Source organism: Salvia splendens, chromosome 13 (assembly GCF_004379255.2).
Source record: "Salvia splendens isolate huo1 chromosome 13, SspV2, whole genome shotgun sequence".
NCBI classification, from domain to species: Eukaryota; Viridiplantae; Streptophyta; class Magnoliopsida; order Lamiales; family Lamiaceae; genus Salvia; species Salvia splendens.
Window position 1 is genome coordinate 24151827 of NC_056044.1, and position 26952 is coordinate 24178778.

General features: G+C 40.3%; 3 protein-coding genes and 1 pseudogene across 3 annotated transcripts; 2 read left to right on the forward strand and 2 right to left on the reverse strand.

The window, feature by feature from the left end:
* Positions 1-12814: 12814 nt before the first annotated feature.
* On the forward strand, positions 12815-14631 carry LOC121760294. Its single transcript, XM_042155949.1, has 2 exons — positions 12815-13058; positions 14219-14631. The coding sequence occupies exons 1-2, from the start codon at positions 12926-12928 to the stop codon at positions 14485-14487; spliced, it is 402 nt and encodes a 133-aa protein (XP_042011883.1). The 5' UTR covers positions 12815-12925; the 3' UTR covers positions 14488-14631.
* An 854-nt stretch (positions 14632-15485) lies between these two features.
* LOC121762568 lies at positions 15486-16874 on the forward strand (annotated as a pseudogene).
* An 896-nt stretch (positions 16875-17770) lies between these two features.
* Positions 17771-18895, reverse strand: LOC121762567 (E3 ubiquitin-protein ligase SGR9, amyloplastic-like). The gene has a single exon (XM_042158472.1). It carries the CDS (start codon positions 18849-18851, stop codon positions 17988-17990), a length of 864 nt encoding a protein of 287 aa, XP_042014406.1. The 5' UTR covers positions 18852-18895; the 3' UTR covers positions 17771-17987.
* Positions 18896-22061: 3166 nt separating this feature from the next.
* Positions 22062-26952, reverse strand: LOC121760745 (pentatricopeptide repeat-containing protein At2g37310-like). The gene is made up of 3 exons (XM_042156371.1): positions 26854-26952; positions 23180-25474; positions 22062-22227 (listed from the first exon to the last, which is right to left on the reverse strand). Exons 1-2 carry the CDS (start codon positions 26950-26952, stop codon positions 23612-23614), a joined length of 1962 nt encoding a protein of 653 aa, XP_042012305.1. The 3' UTR covers positions 22062-22227; positions 23180-23611.

Here is a 26952-nt window from a genome sequence, read left to right on the forward strand (position 1 = left end):
CAAAATTTCATTTTTTATTTTCACTCTTTTCTCAAAAAAATCTGTTTTTTCAAATTGAGACATACACTTTGTTTTCTTAAAACATTATAATGATAATTGCAATATCTGATCAGTTAGTTATAAGAAAATTATAAAATACATCTTGATTTGTTGTTTTGTTGCATACATGGAAAAAGTACGGTGTCACATACTTGAGTTCAATTATATTATTATTAAATTTCAGAATATAATTTTTAATATAATCTCTTTATGTCATAATTTTCTATATCTGATTTTAAGATTTTTGGATTTTACCATAATTATAGTATTTCATATCTTAACTTATGTATCTTTATTTTTATTTCTCATGAAGATAAAGCAATTAACTATCAATCCCTAGCTAGAAGCATAGAAATGAAACTAATCTATACTGTATAAAATTGGAAATTATCACTACTATAAAATTATCGTTTTATAACATTAGAATATGTCAAACAGAATGTCATTCTGACACTTAATCTTTAATTAAACTTGATTGTTGATGCAAGTGTAACGTTACAAGATGTACGTGTAATGAGAGAACTTCTAGTACTTCTTTTAAAATACCACTACAAAAATGCTCATTTCTAGGCCTGCTTATTCGGCCGGTTCCGGTTCTAACTGGACCGGTTGACCGGTTGACCGGTTTCAATTTTTTATCAATCCTAGAATCGGAACCGGTCGGTTTCGGTTTGGAGCCGTCCAGTTAAGAACCGGTAGATTCTAGTTTGGAACCATAACCGAAACCGTTTTGTGATTTTAATGTATAATTATTTGTAATTTAAAATAATTCAATACCACAAAAATTGTAATTTACCACCTAGAAATATAACAATTAATGAATAAAGACGATGAATTGCATTTAATTATTAAAATTAAATCACTCTCACAAAAGGAGTCTTTGTTGTTATCAACCATCATCTATACAATCTGGATCATGTTAACATAGTTTCCATGTTCATAAATGAATCAATATTCCTCTATTTTTTCTTAAGTACATGGCGGCGTTAATCGCCTATGTGATAATTAGGGTCAAAATTTGAATCTGAAATTATGCATAATAATATTTTATTATTAGTATATTAAATTATAAAATAAAATAAAATAGAAATGTAATCCGGTTCCCGGTTAGGAACCGGTCGGTTCCGGTTCTAATCGGAACTGTGTTTTAAAAAAGAAATAGAACCGGTACCAGAACCGGAACCCGTTTTTCGATTCCCGGTTCCTCAATTACTCGGTCAGTTCTGGTTCCGATTCCGGTTAACCGAGAACCAGAGTGTAATACCCCAATTATGACCCTAGACGGAATTTTCCATTCCGATTAAGAAATAGGAGAATCAGCGCTTACGGAAAATAATTCGTTATAAAAAATAGTGAAAATCATATATGGTTGGAAATGAAACAGAAGAAGATTTATAATCAGGATAAATAAAGTTTACAAACTAGGTTTTCAGCAATTGTTATGATGCCGAAAGAGATGAATAAATTTAACGTATAAGTGATAGTTGATGTATAAGTGATAGTTGATGAGAGTTATTGTATCTTTCTAAATGAGTGTTAAAAGTATAATATGAGTAATGCAAGAAATTAGAATTTGATTGAAGTTTGTATAGGAAATAGATAGAAGGGCAAATTAGTAATTTCGCATGAAATACACTACCCTAATGATTTAATCTATGTGTGGCAATTTTATTCCTACAAGTAATACAAGTAATACCATAAGACCATGTTTATCAGCAGCTACCCAACCCAACCCAACTCAACCTAACCCAACCATCCACTTTTTCAATATTTAAATATTTTATATCTCTTCCACATCATCAATATTCATCCAACCCAACCACACCATTTTTGATAATTTATCAATGACCACCCAACCACATCATTTTATATTTATAATATTTTTTAATAATAATATTATTACATGAAATATTTATTTTTTGCACAATAAAATTTATAAAGAAAAACACAATATACATGACAAACTAAAAATTATAAAAACAAGCAAATAAAAAATTACAATAATTGAAATCTTGGGAAGGATTAAAATTTTAGGAAGCATTGAAATTTTAGGAAGGATTGAAATTTTGGAAATCAGAGAATATATTATTATCATTATCCTCCATGGTAAGAAACAAAGGAAACTAAAAAATAGTAGACTAAAGGCCAATTTTGGTCCTTAACATATTGCGATTTTTTTATTTTGGTCTAAAACATTATCTTTTGAATTATTCGGTACCTCACAAATAAAAACGGCTCACATTTGGTCCATTTTGGACGGTTCCGTAAAAAATTTGACGGAAATTCCAAATTTGGACGTAAATTCAAAAATTTGACGGAAACATGCCGGCTTCTGACTCCCGGTGTTCTCCCGCTGCTGCTCACCGTCAAGTCGTCGTCTCGCCTCCTCTCCCTCTCCCTCACCCTCGACCCATCCATCGACCACCTCCCCATCGCCGTCGCCGTCGTCCAGGAACCCTCCTCTACGACTGCCTCCCCCCGCCGCAGTTCCACCTCCTCCTCTCAAATCGTGGCTGCAGCAACTCCGGAAGACGTTGTCGTCGCTAATTTTGCCAGAGATGAAATTGATCGGATACAACCCGATTGCGGCACCTGCAGTTACCTATTTCTGACTCTTTCGAAAATCGGTCAATTCGTCGTCTCGCCTCCTATCCCTCTCCCTCACCCTCACCCTCGACCCCTCCATCGACCACCTCCCCCTTGCCCTCGCCGTCGTCCAGGCACCCTCTGCTACGGCTGCCTCCCCCTGTCGCAGTTCCACCTCCTCCTCTCTAATCGTGGCTACGGCAACACCGCAAGGCGCCTACGGGGGATTGATTGCTGAGTTGAGCGAGGCGAGGAAGGTGGACACCGTGGCGGAGGTGGTGAGGGAGATGATGTAAGGAGGGGAAGCTGAGGGATGAGATAGTAACGATGGTGGGTGAGGCTGATGGATGATGGAAGGTGGACGCCGTGGCAGAGGTGGTGAGGGAGGTTTGGGTTCCGTCATATTTTTGACGGAACCGTCCAAAATGGACCAAATGTGACCGTTTTTATTTGTGAGGGACCGAATAATTCAAAAGATAATGTTTTGGACTAAAAACAAAAAATCGCTATATGTTAAGGACCAAAATGGACCTTTAGTCAAAATAGTATGAAATTATATCAAACAAGAAGGATTATATGAGGAGAAAAGATGATATTTTTTTGTATGCAATACTATAGCAAATGTGGTCTATATTCATAGAGGATGAAAAATGATGAATTTTGGTATAATTTATATAATTTTTAAATATAATATATTAAAGATATATTAATTTTAAAAAGTATATATCAACTAATGAGATTATGCCATTTTACACAACCTCATTGGCTGATGAAATTGAAAGGAGTGGGATTAGGCGGTTGGAGTTGGATTTGAGTAGACCCTGGCTTTAGAGAAAGAGGTGCCTCAACTTTGATTTTTTTTTTCTTTTTTTAATTGTGGTGATGTGGCGGTCGACCACAGCCACCACTAAACATGGTCAAGATGAGTTCTTTTTAATCCTTAGAGCATCCGCACTGCCGCCCGTACCGGTGGACGTCCGCGAGGGACGTCTGCCATTGTGCAAAGGTGACGCGGATACGGACGTCCGCTGCGGACACCGGAGTTCCGCGGCGTTCCCGGGACGTCCGTGGCGACGTCCTTGCGGACGTCTGCCATTGCGTTGATCCCACGGACGTCCCGATTATATTTTTTTTACAATTCTATAAATACGACTCGTTGAATTTCATTTCATTCGCTCCACTTATATTAACGAGTATCTCTCTCTCTCTCAATACTTTTCTTTCTAAGATAATTATATATGTTTTTTTTAACTATGTAATTTTTTTTAATAATTATGTATATTTTTTTGTATTATGTATGTTTTTTTTAAATAAAGTGGTTGCAATTTCTCCGTATTTGTGTTGAAATTTTAATTCCGTAAATTGTTTAATTTGGTGAATTTGTGAATTTTTATTATTGTGTGAATTTTTGATAAATTTATGTCTTAGGTGTGTGATTAAATACTAACTTTTTACAGTAATAACTAATAACTAAATATCAATTTTATATGTTAAAAATATCAACACAAAGACATAAATTTATCAATATTATTGTGTTGATATTTAAATTTACATGTTGTATTGATATAATTATGTCTTTGTGTTGATAATTTTAATACACATAATTGAAAGTTATTAGTTATTACTGTAAATTAGTTAGCACACTAACGCAACCCTATATATATATATATATATATATATATATATATATATATATTTGTGTGTGTGAGAGAATCTGTTGATTTTAAAGTGATAATAATTTGTTACGTGTTTATGTGTGATTTGATGTATTAAATGTGTGGTCCTATAGAATTTTGATGGGTAATAGTATGGCATACGAAAATGTGTTTATGCCTTGTGCTTGAATATGTTCATTGAGTATAATTGTTATGTCATGTGACAACAATATTGCATTATATGAAATCACTCGTCTTCTGGATAACTGAAGTGGGGATAGTCTGTTATCTGGTAGGCTCTTATCTAATCTGTCTGATACACATTGCTCTTGAGAGCCTCTTACAGAATTTGTTCTGCGAGTGTCTGATATGATTGGCTCTTTGGAGTGTCTGATACGATTTGTTGTCTGCACCCTAAATGGGTGGTCCGTGCAGCGTCCTTTCAAGGGCAATAGCTGCGTTTGTATTTGCATCTTATTTGATCCGTGTACCGATGTCTGTTACTAAGCATAGTAAAGGAGCTATATGTGTTGTACTATGCTATTGTGTGAAATCTCCGTTATAATTAGGATATGTCTTGATATTTAGAGCATGACATAGAGTTATGTTATGTGTGTTTCTGTTGAGCTATGATACAAGTGTTGGAAATTTGAGATTTTGCTAATGTGATTTGACAATGTATATGAACTTATAAGTCTCGGAAGTCTAAAGATGGGATGAGGATTCTGTTGCTGGAACGGGAATGTAGATAAGTTTATTTACAAAGAATATTAATTTCTAACGAGGTAAAGGTCATTAGATATCTACTTATGTAAATATGTTGATAAGTGACGAAGCCAGAAATATTTTTTTGGAGGTCCAAATATTTTTATTGATGACTAAATACCATAAAAAATACTATTTTTTCATTTATTTAATGATTAAATCTTACAATAATTACTTTTAATTTTCTGCGAATCTTGAATAAGAGAACTTTGAGATGAAATTGAATGATCATTATAAAGAAATGAATAAAGATTATGGATTATATTCTTAGACTAAAAGTTGTTAGTATAAAATATTTTCATATTTAAGGAATATTATAGAAGTCTAAGAATATTTAATTTATCAACTATGAAATTAAAGTTTAAAATAATCAAATGTTGCAAAGTCACAAATAATAAGCATTAAAATTAAATTAATTAGTAGATGTGGATGTGTAAAAAAATAAGAATTTTATGAATGATAAAAATTATAAGTAAAAAGGTTTTGCAAAGTGGCTAACATTAATATTTTTAAAATGAACAGAATATATAAATGGAAGACATTGAAATAGAAGAAGACATTGAAATAGAATAGCTTAAGTGGTGTGTATAAAAAAAATTAAGTGAAGAAATTATATTTATTGTTCTATGGGAGATTCGATCACAATAGCTCAAGGATGAGAGGAGGGTCCATTGACCAACTGCGCCAAGACAGTATTAGTGTAATGCTAAAGCATATATATATATATATATATATATAATAACAGTTCCCATGGCTGGGGGGCCAGTGGCCCCCCAAGTCCCAGTGTGGCTTCGTCCCTGTGTTGATATATTATTTCTCAGTTTTGAATAATTTTGTTTTAGTATATGAATACTCTACGGGGCTTTCTAAGCTCTTCTCCCTTCCTACAAGTTAAGCTAAAGATTTTGACATTAGAGTAGTGCAGCGGCTGCATCTTAAGCGAGTCATTAGTCGTTTGAGAAAGTTTAGAAAGTGTATCGTGTTTGGTATGAAGCTTTGGATAGTCCATTTTCGCTGCAATGTTCTAATTTGATAAATTTTCCGTAATGTATTTTTGTTTGAGTTTCCGCAATACCAATTGATGACGTCATTAGCGGTGGATTTTTACCTATGGGGTGTTACAAGTTTGGTATCAGAGCTTAGGTTAAGGCGTTCCTAGGCTTTTGGTAGGTTTGAAGTGTGTTTAGTAATACGTCACATAGGGTGTCTTTATTCATATTTAGTATTAGTAACTTGATGCAGCTGCTACTCTGTTGGTATAGAAGTCTGTCAAATGAGAATTTGATAAATTATAAAGTTTAAAGGTTAGCAAAGTTTTGGACAAGAATTCCTGTGTGACTGAGAAAATGGTTATATGGGACTGGCCACCTCATATAACTTGAATCTCGGTAGCATCTTTGTTGGATGAGAAAATTAACGAGTCAAGTAGAATAAGTTTGGAAAGATTGTGACCCTTATGTGTTATTGGCACCAAATAAGGGCTACATGTGAAAATGTGTGGTCATATGAGTTGCTAAAAGTATGGTATAATGATGTATGCTCCTGTTACGATCCCCCTATATCTTAGGATTCCCCAAATATTTAGTTATCTTTTTATTCCCCATATCTTTTGATTCATAGTATATTTTCATATCTTGTTTTCTTGTTCCCTAAACTAGTATTCTAGTATTATAAATAGGGCTAGGTTGTTATCTTTTTATTGATGAATGAAGAATTATTTTGCCCACAAACTTGTGCATCACGCTTTGAAACCTTACGCTGCTGACGGAGAGAGTTCTCTGCGCCAGCTTCGTTAATCAGCCGCCGACCCCAACGATCGGGGCGCCGGATTTGTGTGTTGCGTTCGTCGAAGGCAGGGAATCTTCGTTAAGAGAATCGTGCTCTTAACAACTGGTGCTCTCGTTGAGAGTTGACCCTCCCACCATCTCGAACCGAAGCTACACCGCTGCACGACGGAAAACATTTCGCGCACAACAACTGCTTTGGTTGTCGAGTCCCGCCTGTCCGCCGAGCTCTAGCAGCAGGACAACACTACTTCTGCAATACCCGACGGGAAGGATTCCCGCGTGCCGCGTCGAAGTCAAACAATCATCAACAACCACAGCCACGCCTCAGTCCGTCAACATGTCATACGACTATGTCGGCTATCGCCGTCGTCAATACGACTTCCCTCATGCCACACAGCCATTCCGTCCCTACCAGCCGGCCCAACCTCGCCGTGTAACCAGTTGGGACCCTCCGAGCAGCCGGGTGGAAGTACTCCGTCCGCCGTCCCGCGGTGGCTACATCGAGAGGGGTGGCCACCTATCTGATCGCGGAGATCATCAGACCCAATTAGGGTTTGATCGCTACCCGACAACCGCAACGCAGCGGCACTGCCCAACGTGCTGGGACCCACCGGCGCAACAGCAGGACCACGGCTACTTGACCGTTGACCGTCCCCGACGCTCAGAGACGTGCTGGGACCAACCTCGCCCTCGGGAGGAGGTGAGAGCGCGAGTCCAGCCCGCCTCCCACCAGCCTCGCTACTCCACCGAAAAGCCAACGCAGGACCTGTACAGTCAGCCCGCGCGTGTGACCAGTCAAACTCCGGAGCAGCCTCGCCTGCCGCTAATACGAGTCTCCCAGGCGGAGAAGTCAGAACGGTCCAGGTTGGGTCTCTGTTGGCACTGTCCCGAGAAATGGGTGATGGGACATGTGTGTAAACAACTCATTCTATGTTATGCGGATGATGAGGAGCAGTTTGAGGAGAACATTCAAGATGAGAATTTAGCCGAAGAGAAAACTGATAATACTCCCACGATAGTATTCTGTGATGATGTTCCCAATGACGTTACCGATGTTCACAATGATGGCGCTCCTCTTGATATTCCAAACAACGAGTCCCCTGGAGAGTTCGTCAAGAACAAAGGGATTGTCAAGAACGACAATGAGTCACCGCAAGTGCTCGTTGGGGTATATGATGAGAAGATTGGTGAAAATGAGGAGACATTGCTAGAAGATAAAGAGGGTGATGGTTCTATTGGTGAAGTGGAGAAGATAATCGCCTCACTCAATGTTGTTCAAGTGTCATCCAAAAATGTTGTTGGAAATTGTTGGGGCAAGAAAGGAGATGGTGCTTACACCGATTTGCCTGTAATTGCTTGTGTCTATGTGGATTTGAATGTCGGTGATGTTCCAAGTATGAATCATCGATCAACATCGCTCGACAAAGATGCAAGGTTGATCCCTCCGAGTAATGACATGCCATGCTTGGGCATTCTGGGAGGCGTGGACAAGCTTTTCGATTTGGCAAGGTATACGAGTCTTATACTATTATTATTTAGTTTAGATATATTAGGGATTTGCATATCTTTTTCTATATCTTTGTTTTCTTGTTCATTAAGTCAGTAGCATTATAAATAGGAGTTATTGTTATCACTTTATTCATTCCATCAATATATGAAATTATCATTCTTTTGGCTCAATTGAGTAGCAAACAAGAAACATCTCCTAAGGTTGCCGACGAGGCTGATCTCGCGCTCAACCGCCCCTTTTTGTCGTCCAAGTCACGACCCAACGTTGGGCGCTCGACAACGACGACATCTCGTTTCTTGATTTTGTGTGGAAATCGACGTTAAGGATTTAGGTCCTTAACAACTGGTGCTTTCATCGGTTCTCACCCTCCGCATCCATTCACCCTAATTAGAGACTTTGAGATGCCAAATTTGGAAGACTCCTATACAACCAAGTTGTTTGATCGCATACATGCTGCGATTGACAAACTGGAGACCCGGTTGGACGCAGCCAATCGACGCTTTGGCAAACTTCGTGCGCCTCCCCCGCCGGAGCCACCGCCTCATCAGACTCCAGACCCGATGTACTCGCAGCGAACCCACCGCTATCCACCCCACAGTCAGTCGCGGCCTAGAACATCTCCATACACTTCTAGGCCGTCATCGTATTTCAGCCCAGATACGTACGGCCCGCAGCCGTATTTGTGTTCAAACTGGGAACAACCTGGAGTGCTCAGCGACTACTACGAGCCGCCGCACGCACGCTCTATTTCCAGCTGGTATTCCGCCCGACAGAATGTCTACCGGCCTCCGCGCAACGCCTTCACCTCTGGGGATCAGTTCGCGGAGCAGGAACGGCCACTCTGACAGCCGCATTGCGCTCGCCAAAGCCCGAACTCGGGTTGGTCTTCGTCAGAATCACACCAGCAGCCGTTTCTGCATGTGAAAAACCAGACTTGCTGGGATCTGCCCTCCCAAACGTCCGGTCGCCGTGTTGGAAAGATTCGCGCTCCCCCGTTGCCAGAACATCAGCCACAGCTGACTCCGTCATATCGTCAGCTACAGCAGCCAAATACAACATCGACTATTGAGCTTCCTCCCTACGCCGCACCGAGCCCTTGCCAGCCCTTGCTATCGATGTCCGTGAAAGCTCTATTATGCGCCTTTCCTCGTCAACCGCAAGCGGGTGTCTCAAGCTCAAGGAAAAAGGAGTGGAAAATTGATTCGCACGATGATGAAGAGAAGAGGGAAGAGAAGTTGATAGTACTTAGTAATGTGTGGAATCAAACAGAGATAAGGAAAGAGAATGACTCTATTACCAAAAGAGAAGATGAGGTCAACAACACTTTTCTGAGGGTGATCGAGAAAGAGATGAAACCTGAAGCTCTTGATTCTAGTTTGGAGTCGAAAGAAAAGACTTTAAGTATGCATCCTGAAAAGCAGAGCAAAATCGAGAGGATGGAGAGTCTAAGCCTTGTTGAGGAGGACAAGGCTGCTTTTGAGATACAAAAGTACAACCTTGAAGAGGAAATGGAAGAGAAGAGAATGTTATTTGAGGATGAGATTAGAGTCAAGACTGTAAAATTGGTTACGAAGAAGACCGCAATCAGCAACACAAAGAAAATATTGAAAAAGAGAGGGCAGTCTTGTGCGTTTGATCCCGGAGGGACTCTTCGTGGTGTCGTGGTTTCCACCTTGAGGACAAGGTGGATTTTAACCGTGGGGGAGTTGTTACGATCCCCCTATATCTTAGGATTCCCCAAATATTTAGTTATCTTTTTATTCCCCATATCTTTTGATTCATAGTATATTTTCATATCTTGTTTTCTTGTTCCCTAAACTAGTATTCTAGTATTATAAATAGGGCTAGGTTGTTATCTTTTTATTGATGAATGAAGAATTATTTTGCCCACAAACTTGTGCATCACGCTTTGAAACCTTACGCTGCTGACGGAGAGAGTTCTCTGCGCCAGCTTCGTTAATCAGCCGCCGACCCCAACGATCGGGGCGCCGGATTTGTGTGTTGCGTTCGTCGAAGGCAGGGAATCTTCGTTAAGAGAATCGTGCTCTTAACAGCTCCACACAGACTATTGGTGTGCTCGATATCAGGATATATGTATGAAAAAAAGGTGATATGATAAATGTGTACACAAGTGAGGCTATAGATGACTCATTGAGACCTAAATAGAATTAAATGAATGATCTGATATAAAGAAGTACATGATATTGTTGGATTTATGTATTTACCCTTTATATTAATTATGTTATTCTATATAAAATATTTTGTGTTAATTGGCGATGCAATGTACTACTATAAGTTATTATTTGTCATTGGGATATGTTTGGGTTGTGAGGATATTGAAAGAAATGAATTATTACAATTATGTGATTCGATAAAATGCCGAAATAATGATATATGGTGTGACGGGAGGAAATGATATGTGACGTGTGGTGTGCTGTGATTGGAGGAAAATGATACATGATATATGGTGTGATAGGTGAAAACGATAAATGATATATGGTGTGATGGGAGGAAATGATACGTGATGTGTGGTGTGGTGTGGTGTGATTGGAGGAAAATGATAAATGATATATGGTGTGATAGGAGGAAATGATATGTGAAATATGGTGTCATGCAATGAATTAATATGTGATATATAATGTGTAGTGGGAAGGAAATATTATGATGTATGGTGTGATGATATGATTTGAACGGCTCCATGCGGGTGCATTTGGCCTAGCACGTATACTCGTGTTTATAGCTAAGCAAAGTTAGTTGGGGCAGATATGCATAAGGCTGTGATGGTATATGTGTTTTGATATGTGAGAATATTATTTATTGCAATTTTGTATTTCTATAAGAGCATCTGTAACTCTTGGGGCCGGGCCGCAAATTGCGAGTCCCGGCCCGTCCCATGCATTACACGGAAGGGCGGCACGGCTCAGGCCCGTCCCGGTGACGCGTGACCGGCCTGGGGAGCGTCCCGAGTCCCGGCCCGGGATGGGGTTGCACGGAGACGGGCCGCAAGTCCCGCGTCCCGGCCCAGCGTTGCACTGTGACGGGCCGGGCCGGGCCGCAACAAAATTTTTTTTATATATATTTTAAATTCGAAATTTTTTTCTATAAATACTACACCATTTTCATACACATTCAACTTCACATTCAACTTCAAATCTCTTCTTAGAATTCGAAAAAATGCCTCCTCGTCAAAGAATATTCGAAGATCAATTGAAGAAATTTGGACTCGCAACAACGTTTTCCAGCATTGACGTTATGTTTTCATGTATTTTATTTTCAGTTTGAAAATTTATATGTTGTAATTTTGCAGTATTCGATGAAATTAAATTTTCCGTGTTATAAATTTACAGCGTTTTTTATTTTACTTTCAAAATAGGTTGGAGTTGTGAATAGTGTCATTTATTAGTTGCGGCCCGGGCCGCAACCTGCAGGGTTACAGCAGTTGGGGCCTGGGCCGCAACTGTAGAGGAATGATGACGTGGAGGGGACTTGGGGCCGGAAATGGGGACGGGGTTACTGATGCCCTAAGTGACGGTGTCTGATTTTATACGCGTTGATGTGTAATTGTGATACGTTCTTTGAATTAATTCGATAATCTATGTGGTTGACTATTATTAAGTTGTGCATTTTTACTATGTATTATTTCTATAAATTTTGTGAGGAGATATATGATTATGACTTCGCCAAGTTTAAGAAGTCAAAGTAAAAAAAGTTATACGAGTGTTAAGCGGTTAAATAATTTTTACAAGAAAATAGGAAGGCTGGGCAAAATTAAATGATAATATGAGATTAGATGACGTGATACGATACATGTCTACGGATATTTAGATCAAGTGAAATTTCGAGGATGAAATTTTGTTAAGGAGGGTAAAGTTGTAATACCCCAATTATGACCCTAGACAGAATTTGCCATTCCGATTAAGGGTCATAATTGGGGTATTACATAGAGAACGGATTAAGCACCCCTACTCATTTCCGAGCGCCAATGTGCTCGGTGTATAAGCAAAAGTGCTCAGCCCTGCATTATCGGAGGAGGTGTGGGCCAAATCTGGTACATGCGGGGAGCGGTGTAGGGCAGTGACTGTATGGTGGTCTTGTGCGTCTTCACCGCAGATTACCACATGGTGGACCCTCGACTCACAAAGCACAAAGAGAACGTGGCATTTTCGGAGATGAAATGCTGATAAACATGTATTAAGTATTCTATGATGCTAGCACAGAATAAAGTAATAAAGTCATTTTGTTATATTTACATTTTTTATTTTAATTAAGTTGTGGTGTGATGTTGTTGAAGTTTGGGGAAAATAATGTAAGTAGACTTTTGATGGAATATGGTGGAATTTTTTATTTATTGATGCTCAATAATTTATTAATCCATTTACCGATTTATTTATGCAATTTTTTTGGGGAAAGTGATTGGATGTAATTTTGTACTACACCTATACATATTTTTCCCAACAATAAAAACCAACTTAAATCGCAGTGTTGGAAATGCGATTTCCTCAATCAGTCACTCCACACCAGTTTCAAGCTTATAACCAAAAATAATTCTGCGGCTGAAAATTGCAGAATCCATTGAAGCAGCCATGGATATTCGACTTCAAATCGGAAGCCTTTATTCTCACACATGTCTCAATCTCACATCAAATTCCAATTTTCTGAAACCGCGCTGCGTCAGAGGGCCGCCTCCCCAGCAAAATGACGACAACACTAACAACGGTAAGTGTACCCACACGCACACACACTCATATTAACTTCAGCCGTTTTCATTGAATGCTAAATCCTGATTGCTAGGTGTTTGCTTGTTTTTAGAATAAAACGAGGACTCTATGATTTGTTTTGTTTGTGTTTGGCGGTTTGATGAATTTTTTTTGGGGCCTAGCTAGTTTTTGCGTGAACAGTTGCGTCGATTTGATGGATTGTTAGGTTTTACTGATTTTGTTTCGCGTGTGCAATGAAATGTCCTTGTTTGATTTGGCTGGGAATATATTATGGTGTTCTTGGTCCCTTTGTTCAACCTACATATTACATGGGTTCCAAAAAAAATAGGATGCCTATCAATGAGAATTTGAGAAGCTTAATTGAGCTTGATGCAACTTCAAAATTAATCTAGAATTACTTCGCTCTGTCAGGAAGATTATCCATTCTAGTTTCACAGCCAAATAGGCTTATGTTTTCCAGTATTTTCTTTATAAGATGTTGCATTTTTCAGTGTTTGCTTCTCTAGGAACACCAAAGTTCTCGAATGAGTCCTAGTTGAGCAGGACGCTCAAACCCTCCCAATTGAGCCCTATACATAGTAACTTTCAATGTAGACACCGTACAGATCTTGCTCAATGTTGAGTGAACTTATGCAGTGTTGTGAGTCCAATGATACTGTTCACAAGACTTGGATCGATAGGTTGTCATTATAAGCTTCATCCCCTTTCACGGAAAAGAACTTATTTTTAACCGAATGTTAGAATTGTTTTGGACCTAATGTGTTGATGCTAGCGGTTTCTCTTGATACATGTGCATCCGACAAATTTTCTGCGCTTCGGAATACATTCGTCTGTTGTGTTACTCTAGTAAAACATTCATTTGTAACTGTGTCAATTCATAGTAAGGTTGATGTATTTATGTGTGCATGTGTTATATTTCCTCCCCAAGGTAATAGGTATGTGAGATTTATGCGTCGTCTGAGGTAATTCATCATAAACATCAGATTTGCCTTCATTTTTATATGATTGATAACCTCATGTAGAGCTTAATGGTCTGGCTAGAACATAGTAAGTTTATTATGTATTGAGCCATCAGTAATGAAAGTCGGCTATCCTAAACTGTGGCTTGCTGAGTAGGATGGAAAGACTAGCGAAGTAGTTACTGACATCTTTTTGCAGATGATAAACCCTCAAGAGACTGGGATAAAGCATGGACCAGCTTCAAAAAGAAAGGAAAGAAGACATTGTTCTCAGGTTTCACACCAAACAAATACGTGAGCTGGAACCCGAGGCGGTCGGAGTATCCGCTGTCGGAGGAGGTGGACCCCATAAAAAGAAGTGAGAGATCGAATCTTATGCTATGGACTAGTCCAAGGTTTACTCTGTTTGGAGCGATTATCATTGTTACTTTTCTTCTTGTCTATACAATTCTTTACCCCCTTAAATGAACCCTTTCATCTTCCAATGCTGTAAATTCCTTCTAATGGAAATATTCCACATTTTGCTACATATATGAGCAAAATGAAAAAAACTCTGGATGGTATGATTATTTACTTCAGATTAAAAGGTAACGATTCAATTCAAACATCCTAGATATCGTATCAAGATTGCAAATAAGTGTAGTGCTTGTTATTTTTAAGTAGCACCACTGACAGACGGAAAAGAAACCAACATCACTTGAAGAATCAGCTTCTTACACCATATTTAGCAATATATATATATAGTGTAACAAACTGAACCAGGCACAAGGATATCATAGCTCCTATCTCTCTCCCTCACGCGCAATGCAGCTTTCAGCGGAGGTGGCCGTCCCGATTGAGCAGCATTCTTCTACTGCTGAGGGGTAAAATGTGCGTAGAGCCATAGACTGTGCGGCCTAACACACAATGTCAGCTGGTTCTTTGATCTCATAATGTTGTTTTCGATAGGCTAGCTTCCAGTTCGTTTAATTCATCCATGTCCAGCTCATCATGATCGTCAAATTCGTGATCAGTTGCACTCCACAGGTCGTTGTAGACGTACTAGGCATGTCCGTAGGTGCACCTTCATTGACCTGAAATTAAACATGGAATTTTCGAAAGTCATCCCATGAGATCTTCAGGAATCTTCGATATATCCCCAACAAAAATGACAGGTAAGATTTGAGTATACACGTTGCAAGACACACAACATCCTAAGATTTGACTAATCTCATTACATTGTTGGAAAATTCGTCGGAAATAAATGACACAATCCATTAAAGTTTATGAGAAAATATGCTACATAACTCTTTGCCACCTTTATTCTGATTGAGTGAAATTGTAAATCGTAGAACTTGTCTATAAGTTGATGATATTTTTCTTTAATTACTAAATCTAAAAGTAGAAGGTTATTTGACCCGAAAAACAATGCTTAACCTAAAAACAGAAAATACCGAATCTGAAAGGAATCTTAGCCGTTTACCCATTTTGTGAAAATATAAAGCCTAGAAAAAAACACATCTCCTTTTCTACCCTTCTCGATTCAGCTCGAGCGCCGCCGGCCAAACCCTCCAATGGCGGCTTTGACCCACCTCTTCAGATCCTCATTGGCGGTCTTCTCAATCCGGAGGTCCTTGTCTTCGGCGGCCGCGACCGAATTCAAACCCCAGTCCTCCCCTCCCCGTGTAGATCCCAAGCCAGAAATGTCCAGTGGGTGTTCCTCGGCCCCGGCGTCGGAAAAGGAACCTACGCCAGCCGCCTCTCGCTTCTCCTCGGCGTTCCGCACATCGCCACCGGCGATCTCGTCCGCGAAGAGCTCAATTCCTCCGGGCCTATGTCCAAGCAGGTTTGTTGCATTTTCATGTGGTGATGTTTTGGTTTGTGCTTGATTGGATTGAGTGGGATCGTGGAATTTGAATGCATATGTTCTGTGATTTCAATTTTCAAATATGTAGGAGTATCATATTTGGAAGAGAACACTCCTTTAATACTATTACAAAATAAATTGGGGAAAATATGTGGAGTTTCAGATGTGTTAAAACTAGTTGGAAAAAAATTGACACTTTTATTGAATAGTTCTCAATTGTATAATGCTCAAGGATCAAGTTTACAGTTTTGGTGCAAGATTGAATCTCCCATGCTGTGTTGTTTCTGTTTATGTCTGTTTAGTGTGACGGGAATGTGTGTTGGTTGAGGTTGCTCAGCTGAATTGTTGGATCTCTTATTGTAGCTGGAGGAGATTGTGAACCAAGGCAAACTGGTATCGGATGAGATAATTATTAATTTATTGTCGAAGAGGCTTGAGTCGGGAGAGTCCAAGGGAGAATCAGGATTCATACTTGATGGTTTTCCTCGCACAGTTAGACAAGCTGTGAGTTACTACTTTTTATCGTGCAAAGTGAAGTCGTTTTATTTTATGAGGTATGTTAAATCTGAGGAGTACATGATGTTATAAAGGTTTCTTGCCAAATGGTAGTGGTGCTAACGTCTGAAGCATTGTCCTGCAACACTCTCAATTTAGTTCAGGAATTATTGCTTCCCATCCCTGCAAGTTTCTTCAAGTGATTTTCCGAACTGTATCAAAATATTGGAGAAAAAGTAGGAGATTTCTAGTTATCAAAGATATGATCATCAGTGGTTCTCTGTAAGACTTAATTCATTTACTCCACATGAGTGTCTGAAAGACCTCTATAATGTTTCCTCTGCATCCGGTGAACACACTTATATTGGCACGATTGTGATTGTTTAAGATATTGCATCTCTCACCTGGTAGTCTCAAAGCTGCATTTAATGCATTTTTTTTTTATCATTTTTCTTGTAATAAGCGGAGCTTTCAAAAACTTTGATGAGTCCACAAAGCTACAGGTGCTGAACTACTATTCGACTTGATTCAAACACGTTGGTTGGGCTGCATGATAGTGATAGGCCCATTGATAGGCCCATTTACGTGGGCTTAAATTGTTGATTGATTTACATTTTTTTCGTTTATATTCTAATTAATTTTATTCGTGGATAGACTGCTAAGTTGAAATATTTAATACATAGGTAAAAGTTAAAACAATAATATTGTATAATCGTTATCTATTTCGGGTGAGGGTAGCCGGCGCTCGACTCAGGTGGGCCGGATATTGGGGCTGACAGTCAACGACTCATCATTGATACAATAATTAATTTAAATTTGTCAATTAACACCATAACTCAAAGTAAAGTAAATGCTTGTTAAAATATTTTCATGTGATTAACCCTTTAATTAATAGTACTGTATGTATAAGGAATTTATCTGCGAACTATATATATTTGCAATCAATCAAGTATATATCCGTTTGTCGAACCGAACTACTATAAATTAATAAATAGATGGATATGATGGAAATTATTGAACACATATTATTGTGGTTGACATCACTTGAAAACTTGGAAGATTTTTGTACATCACTCTCTCTACCAGCTAACATTGACCTAAACCACAAACTCATGTTTTTATCTACAATGGGTGATGTTCATCCTTCTACACCTCGTTATTTTCAACCATTCTTATATGCATTTATTTATGACTTCCATAATATTTTTATAACATATTTTCGAGATGAATAATTCTGTCAGATTATTTTTTACATGTGTATGTGTATTTTGACACGTGTGTCATTTACATATGGCCAAACCACCAATTTTGTAGGATATTTTTCTATAATAAAATGACATATTTCAATTTTCTAAAAATGTAACATCAAATCATAAAATATATCTAGAAACTAAAAGTGGTCCGTTGCAATTAATCACGGAATTGGTAAAGCATTAGTGATCATATCATTTGTAAAAAGAAAAACAATCACATATAAATCTACACTGCATAATTCTAATAATTGCATTGTTACATGATTTACATCATCATCTATATTCTATACCATTCCATCTAACTGATTTCGCAATGAATTTCACAATATCTCATCACACATTACACTTGGTAATTAACCACAAGGAATTAAAACTCATGTAGTCTCACAAGAGGCGATCACGGCGAGCTCCTCCAGGAGCCGGTCGATCTCGCGGCGGAGATCGTCGGTGGGTAGGCGGTGGCGGCAGCAAGGGCAAGTATTCCTCTTCTTGAGCCACCGCAATATGCAAATCCAATGAAACAAATGGTTGCATGGCAACTCACACACATCTCTCCCTTCCCTCATCTCCTCCCTACATATCACACACTCCTCCCCTCCCTTCACCACCACCGACGGCAGCGCCACCACCACCGCCGCCGACGCCGCCTCCTCCCTCCCCTCCTTCCCCTCCCCGGCGCCGCCGCATCCCATCACGCCCACCAAATTCCAGCATCTTCTCACGGACTCAACGAACTGGACCAGAGCCTCTCCGTCGGAGCAGCCGCCGAGTCTCGAGAGCCTCAGGACGGCGTCGGAGACGTAGCCGGCGAGGATGGCGCGCCACCATGAAGGCGGGGCGTCGAGGAAGTTAGGGTCGTGCTGGTGGAGCTCGCAGAGGAGGAGGAGGAGGAGGACGGCGTCGAGGTCTCTGAGCTTCATGTAGGCGGCGGGGGGCGGCGGCGGAGGGGCGGCGGTGGGGTTTCGGATGGCGTGGGTGAGGAGGGTGAGGTTGGAGAGGAGGTGGCGGGCGACGAGGAGGGACTTGTGGTGGAGGGAGAGGGATTGGAGGTGGCGGAGAGTCAGGGTGAAGAGGGTGGGATAGGAGAGGAGGGCCACCAGGCGGCGGAGGTGGCGCCGGAAGAGGGCAGAGATGGAATGGGAGAGATGAGAGAGATGGGGAGGAGGGAGAGTGGAGAGAGCGCCCATGAGTATGGCTTCTGTGGAGTTCAAGTAATTTGCCATGTTAGCAAAAACCATGTGTCTCTCTAATTGTGAAATATGGAATGGCTTTTATATGTAAGGAAACAAAAAGGATGTGTGACTATAACAAGAATAAAAAAAAGTATTATTGTATACAACTTTTTTCTCCCTCTTTGGGCTATAGAGGACTAAGCACTATTTACATTCATGGTTAAAAAATTAGGATTTATTAATATTAGTAAATGATTAGTGCAAACAAAACATGTTGTCATGAACATTAGCATAGGCAATTCATAATAGCATATTGCTTGTATTTCACTGTCAAATTTGATTCATTTGTTTAAAGTACTAAAACCGATTTTTGGATTATCAAATTGATTAGTGATATAAATGTTTGGAAAGTGTAATGGATTCTTGCAGTAGAAAAGTGGCAAAAGATATCAAAAAATATTTGGTGGACGAGGAATGTTCTTGAAAGCAAACACCAGATCCAAAGCTGTGGATGTAATAACCAAAAAAGGGAAAGTAAACATGAGCCCCACTTCACAGTCCAGTAAATTTTACAGCCTAACACACTTTCTATTTCAGGAATACCATATTAGATACGTAGATTTTAACTTCGATCTGATTATAAATTCAAGACCAATCGCAAAACACAAATAAAATCAAATATGAAGGCCCCTAAGGAAACTAATTAATCAAATACGAAGTCATATAAGAGCATCCACAATGGTCGCGGACCTCACATAGCCTTCCCACTGCCACATCATCAGCACTTAAATCCTCCTGCCACATTATCCTGCCACATCAACTGGACATCAAATAGCCCTCACATAGCCCTCACACTATCTATCTACATCACTAATAACAATTATATAATTTAATTTACAATCGTATCAACATACGGAATTTAATTTACGAGACAAATATGGGAAATTCGAATAATAATATTAAAATTTAAAAAGTACATTAATTTAAAAAAAAGTACAATAATTTTAAAAAAATACAATAATTTTAAAAAAAGTACAATAATTAAAAAGTACAAATGCAAAAAAAATACAATAATTTAAAATATGTTAGTTTCCTTTAGGATATGAATTATATGACAGATAATTATTCAAAATAATAAAGTAAACATTAAAATTCAAAATAACTAAAAAAGCAAGAAATTTAATTAATGTACAACATGTATGAAAAATAATATTCCCTTCGTCCCAACTAAGTTGAGTCGTATTCCCCTTTGGGATGTCCAAACTAAGTTGAGTCATTTCCGTTTTTAACAAAAAATAAAACATCCTATCACTCTTACTTTATTCTACTATATACTTTACTCCCTTTTTATATTACCTACTTTATTCCTCCCTCCTACTTTTCAACACAATTTATTAATCTCCGTGCCCAAAAGTTATATCTCAACTTAATTGGGACGGAGGAGGTAATAACACAAAACAATAAAAATAAAATAATACTCTCTGCGTCCCACTTTAGCAGTGTCGTTGACTTTTCTGCACTTGTTTTATAAAAATTATACTCCCTTTGTCCGGCATTAGGAGTCCCGGTTGAGTTGGTGCGAGTCTTAAGAAATGTTTGAGTGTGTAATAATTGGAGTGTGCGATAATGGAATGTGGGACCCATTTGCATTATTATTTACTTTATTGTTTGGATGTGTTTTTACTTGTGCTTTTTAGTGTTTTATTTTATAATATTTGTATTTCACTTTTTATGGAAAATGTCTAACCGGGACTCCTAATGCCATACGGATGAAAATGGTCAACCCATCTGTGGCATCATCTGCTGCCACGGGTACATGTTGCAGTACCTGGGCATCGGAGGCCAACCACCTCCCACGGGAGTCTGAGACCCTCCCCCGGGAATCGGGGGGTCGGAGACCCAGACGTCACTGGAGTACCGTCGTAGTTGTTCTCCATTAATCAAAATTGATCTTGTACAGAAATTAAGATAGAGAGAGTACTCGTTAATACAAGTGGTGCGAATGAGAATTACGTCGAAAGCGCGTATATATAGTGTTTCGAAAAATGTAAAAAAAAAAAAATTAAATGCTGACGCCGACCTGACGCCGATAGGGGGCCTACAATGGCGCCGTGAGAATCGGCGTCAGACCAAGAATCGGCGTAGGCACGCCGATTTCGCTGACGCCGGCTGCAATGGTTCGGCGTCAGCACCGGCGTCAGCGAAATATCGGCGCGCCGGTGGCGACGCCGCCATTGCGGATGCTCTAACTCTGCCCCTTATATTATGCTAACTCTGAAAATAAAACATGGAATAAAAGGGGAATCTAAGACAACAGTCCCGACACCCTAAAGATTCAGACGTGTCACGGAGCAAGCCCCATTATGGGAATCAAATTGTACTCCCTCCGTCCTGGCTAAGATGATATATTTCTTGGCCGGCACGGGATTTTAGAAGTTATTGGTTAAAGTGTTTAATTGAAAAGAGAAAATATGAGTGTAAGTATTAAAATAAAGAGAGAAAGAAATATGAATATTTTAATAGGAGTGATAAAAAGTTGTTGGGTGTATTAATTGGAAAGAGAAAGTTTCTAAAAAAAGAAATGTGTCATCTTAGTTGGGACAAACTAAAAAGGAAAATGTGTCATCTTAAGCGGGACGGAAGGAGTAATATTTTCCCCACATTAGGTTTGATGAACTTTTATGTGTTTATGGACTTATTAGTGTTAGCTCACTTATGTACGAAATGGCTGGAGAAATGACAAAGTTCGGAGCAAGAAAATAAAGCAAAACAACAAGGGTCGTCGGTTGGAGTACAAGATGCAAGGGCCATGCAGAAAGTTGCTCTTGAAACAATGCCGATGACACAAACCATGTGGTTAGAAGACGAACCACACGGTACATGCAAGATGTCGAGAATCAATTTAGCCCTCAATTTAGTTAATTAAGGATTTTAGTCTCCGTGTAGGTTCTCTTGCAAATTTTAGGGTGATTATTACTCCCTTCGTCCCACTAAATGTGAACATTTGCTTTTCAGCATGATATATTTTGCAGTGTTGTTTTCTGAGTTAATTGAGAAGAAATTAAAGTAAGAGAGACTAAAAAATAGAGATGATCATATTTCTATTTTTGTAGATATTTGTGCAATTTATACCTTAAAATACACGATAGATCGTTTGTAAGCTAATGACACAAAAAAGGTGTAGAGAGAATTCTGATTATCACCATATCTAATACTCCTAGTAAAGTTCACAAAAGTTGTGGACATTCGACAAAAAAATCCACATCTACTTTGCATTATTGAGCATGGCAAGTATGATTAACAATGATGTGAAAAACAAGAAGAAAAAAAGCATTGGGACTTCACAGGTGGTAGAGTAACATGGAAGGGAGTGTCTGGAGATGTTTGATCTTTGTCCTGAACTTTGTGTCCAGTTATACATTTTTCTACTTATCATTCGGATCTGTTTACCAAAACGAAAAGGAACAAATAACAAGAAATTAAAAAAAAACAAGTTGGCCCATATATCTACTCTATGTTTTCACAGGTCCTACAAAGTGTGTATTAGGAAATCAATAATGCAGATTGCACTACAGTAACTAGTTACACTTTTCAGCCCTGAACAGATCGAGTTGTGTGGAAAATGAAACTAAGATCATAAAAAATCTCTATACGACTATACGTTAGTTGGATTTGGTGGTGACGTTACGTCTTGTACGTGAACGATTGCACATACCATTTCGGGGTGTCATTAAAGGTTGTGCAACAATAGTTGAGAAATGACATTAATGAAATGGCTAAGAAGGCTGGTGCTGATTCAAGCAAGGGCCTAACGTGGGACCAGTACCATCATGACTCGAGGCAAAAAGGAAAAAGTTAAGGGGCATTGAACCACTTCTCCTGTTAATTACCTAATGCAATCAACGAACAGATATATGTGTTGCCATGAGAATCCTAGGTAAAATGTCTACAGGTTGGGTAAAATGTCTACAGGTTGGGTTTGAACTATTGAAATGTATCTCTATAGAAAGTAGCTAGCTGGAGAAGAGACGATTAAAATGGAAATGGTAATCTAACTACAAGTATCTAGCTTATCTAGCTAGTGTAGTATTCTCACAAGCCAAGCCTTCATTGCTTGAACTTTGATCCTACCTGGTTGACGAGGACACGATTTCCATCGCTGAAGGCACACAAACTAACAGATTCAACTAGATAATAGGCTTACTACTCAGTGGTAATACAGTGAAAGAGCTTAAGTCACAGGTTTCAACAATCAAGAACACGTAGCAAGAAGCAGCTCAAAGAGTTTGACACACCAAATCACTGAGGCTATAACTTTTGCCTTTTAGTATTGTTGAATTCTTAGAGATTGTTTTCATTAAAAATTAATAAAATCAAGAAAATGGACAAGATACCTCATGGATGCATTAATTATCATCAAGTTCACAAGCCGAGCTCTCAGTCTGAAACTGGACTTTCAGTAGGATTGCTCTCATTTGTTGTTACGCCTCTAGAAATCTTGCTAGTGCCTAGCAGACACCATTACAGTTCTTCTACAATTCCCCGATTTGCAACCATCAGTGAACTGGAAATCTCAATGTCATAATAATTTCCTTCAAACAATCATCATATATCTTCTTTAGCCCTCAACACTTGTAGCACCTCCAAGAGTGTGAGCCTAGCTTTCGGAATGGGACTTTGAGTTCAGGACTGGGCTTATGTTGTTACTGTGACTCCTGTACAAATCTCAATAGCAAATACCATTACATTTCCAACTCTTGATAACTCCCCTCATTAAATTCATCGATCATCAAATACCTTCTTTAACCAACAACTTTTGCAAACATTTACCAAAATTTGCCCCTTCTTTCATTCATAGCAATTCCTCTCACGAAGCCACCAGAGGTTTCTATTCGGCTACTGCCAGCAACTTTCTTAAATCCCCTCTTCGCCAGTCTCTCTCTTACACTCTCGGCTTCCTCCCACCTACCAGCTTTTGAAAATAAATTTGCCATGACAATGTAATTGGTTGGGTTTTCAGGCTCCAATTCGAATAAACGCTCACAGACAAACTCAGCAAGCTCAACATCACCAGCCTCTGAAGCTTCACTAAGCAGAGCACCCCAAACCTGAGCCGTAGGTTCACTAGGCATTTTCTTTACAAAGTCTACTGCTTCAGACAGCTTACCTACTCGGCTCAGGCATGCAACCACACAAGCATAATGATTTGACAGAGGCTGAATTCCATACTTTGGCAGCAAAGAACTAAATATCTCACGAGCTTTGTCCACTAGCCCAACATGAGCACAAGCAGCTAAAACTGCAGTAAATGTGATAGCATCTGGATTTATCTTGCTATTTAGCATCTCCTCGAATAGACTAAGTGCTGAGCTAGCATCTCCATGAGCTGCATAGGCTGAGATTATAGCAGTCCATACTATCACACTCTTATCGTGTGCAAGATCAAATATTCTCTGTGCTCCCCTCAGATATCCAAGCTTGGCATATACATCTACCATTGCAGTAACCACATAGATATTCCTATGGTAATTGTTTTTAATAGCATAAGCATGGACTTCTTTTCCCCCTTTCATATGTGAGACAAATAGAATAGCTGGAAGTATACTCGACAAAGTCACAGCGTCAGGCTTGAAACCAGAACCTTGCATTTCACGAACTAGATCTAAAACTCTATCATGCTGATTATTCTGAACACTACCCGAAATAACTGCATTCCAAGCACTCAATCCTGGATTCCACATTCCCCTAAATACGTTCATAGCTTCCTCGACAAACCCGTGAACCATGTAGGCAGATATAATCGTTCCATAAGTTATCTCATCCTTCTCACTCATCTCCTCTAAAAGCTGCCTAGCATAATCCAAGCTACCGCATTTAGCATAAACCCCAATGATCGAGTTACAAAGTGAAAGATCCATTTCAACCTCATTTTCAATCAAATACTGATGCACTGCCATCCCTGTTATAAGATCACTCGACTGCGCACACGCCTGCAAAACGCTCACTGCAGTAACCGCATCGGGCCTTACAGCTTCCGAATCCAGCATTCTTTTATACAAACCCTTGCATTCCTCAAAGAACCCACCTTGCGAGTACCCCGAGATCATCGAATTCCAAGAGACCAAGTCCCTCTCAGGCATTTCATTAAACAAGCTCCTCGCCGAAGCCACATCACCACACCTTGAGTAGTAAGTCACCAACCCATTCCCCGCGAAAACATCCCAATCAAACCCACATTTAACAACATAACAATGAACCATCCGAGCCGGAAGAGGCCCGTCCAAGGCCACCTCTGACATCGACTTCAACACGCAACTCAATGTAAACCTATCCGGCTTGACATCCGCCAAATCCAAACGATCGTGAGCCCCTTGTCGAGACAACAAGAAGGCAAAGAGATCCAGCGTGTGCGCGTGGTGGTTGTGCACGGTGCAGGCGATGAGGAGGGCGTTGTAGGCGAAGGTGTTCTTGTGCGGAATTTGGTCGAACACATGGCGTGCGCGGGAAATCTGGCAGGGCTCGGAGTAGAAAGCTATGAGCTTGGAGGCGAGGAAGTTGTCGGCGGTGGTGGAGGTGAGGATGAGGCGGGCGTGTAGCTGCTCGGCCTGGCGCGGGAGGCGGAGGTCGGTGCAGCGCTTGATAAGGCGGCCGTAGAGAGTGTAGTTGATGTGGTAGCCATATAGGTGCCACTGTCACTGTCACTGTCACTGTCATTCAAATTCTAGTGAATTCAAATTTCTGATCCAATAATATTTCTATTTCAATTTTCGAAAGGAATTAGGCCATCCACGACTCGGAATAGCCCAGCCATAGCCTAGCCACAAACTCCTTCTGCCACATCATCAGTATTAAAAATCCCCCTACTACATCATCAAAACAAGCAAATAACTCAGCCATAGCATAACCACATCACTAATAACAATTATATAAAAATGAAATAATTAACAATCACACAATATACGGAATTTAATTTACGAGACATATACGGGAAACATTAATAATACTATTAAAATTTTAAAAAGTACAATAATTTTAAAAAAAATACAATAATTAAAAAAAATACAATAATTCACTCCTCGTCCCCGTCGTCGTCTCCTCCGTCGCTGTCGCCACCATCGCCTCCGCCTCCGTCGCCACCGTCGCCCGCCATTCGGCCATCGTCTTGACCATCTAATTGCGCGTTTGTTGACGCGCGAAGAATTTGAGATCCGCTGTGGATTGGCCAAGGGGGATGCCGACTGGACCTCCTAGGAACCCCCGGCGACCCTCCTCGCCTCCCGTTGAGCCCTCTTGTGCCCAACCGGCCAAGTTCGGCGAGCGAACGAACGAGGGGTAGGGATCTCCTAGGCCGTCTCGGGGAGGTCGTGGGAACCACCGCTGCTGCCGCTGAAATCACCGGTATAGTTCAGTCGTTGCTTCTTCGGCCAGCCAGCGTCGACACCTACTCGGAACTTCTCGGAGTCGTTCAGCACAAGATAGCAGTTCCAGTAGGTGAAATCCTTATACAACCCGGGCTGGGGGAAGGCTTTCTCCGCTATCCTCCTGCAGTCTTCCTCCGTTTGGCCACTGCTCTACATGCGGAGGGCGTTGGCGTACAAACCAGAAAATCGGGAGACGACAGCCCTGATTCGGTCCTACCCCTTCCGGCAATCCTCCCCGTTGCGTCGCCTCCCCTCCAGGCAAAATGTCTGGTAGGCTGCTATCTTGCCCCACAAGTTGACGATCCTCTGGTTGTTCGAAACGAGAGGATCGTCGTAGACACTGACCCACGCCTTGCACAGCGCGACGTTCTCAGCGTCCGTCCACCTCCTCCGGACCTGGCTATCCTCACCCGGCTGCAACGACTCGCCCTTCTTCTTTGGGGCGCTCCGCACTGCTCCCCCTGTTTGAACGGGAGTTTCCGGAACCCCGAGCGTATCAAACCCCAACTCTTCCACAGAGAAAGTCTCAAATTGCGTGAACTACGCCTCCGCTGGGGTCGAAGTGTGCGAAGAAGCAGTCGAAAAATCAAAACTGGGACGATAGACGTTTTCCTCCCCCCCGCGTCCCCTGCGTCCCCGGTACCCACCCTGTCGTCCCCTGCATCGGGGGCTGCAGCGTCGTCCCCCCCGGGCGTCATCTGCATCCCGGGTGCCCACCCCGGCATCATCTGCACACCGGGCTGCAT

Coding starts and splice junctions, on each gene's coding strand:
- LOC121760294 (XM_042155949.1), top strand. CDS start 12,926: ATGGATATTCGACTTCAAATCGGAAGCCTTTATTCTCACACATGTCTC. Junction 13,059..14,218: donor TGACGACAACACTAACAACG/GTAAGTGTACCC, acceptor ATCTTTTTGCAG/ATGATAAACCCTCAAGAGAC.
- LOC121762567 (XM_042158472.1), bottom strand. CDS start 18,851: ATGGTTTTTGCTAACATGGCAAATTACTTGAACTCCACAGAAGCCATA.
- LOC121760745 (XM_042156371.1), bottom strand. CDS start 26,952: ATGCAGCCCGGTGTGCAGATGATGCCGGGGTGGGCACCCGGGATGCAG. Junction 25,475..26,853: donor CCGATGCAGGGGACGACAGG/GTGGGTACCGGG, acceptor TGACAGTGACAG/TGGCACCTATATGGCTACCA.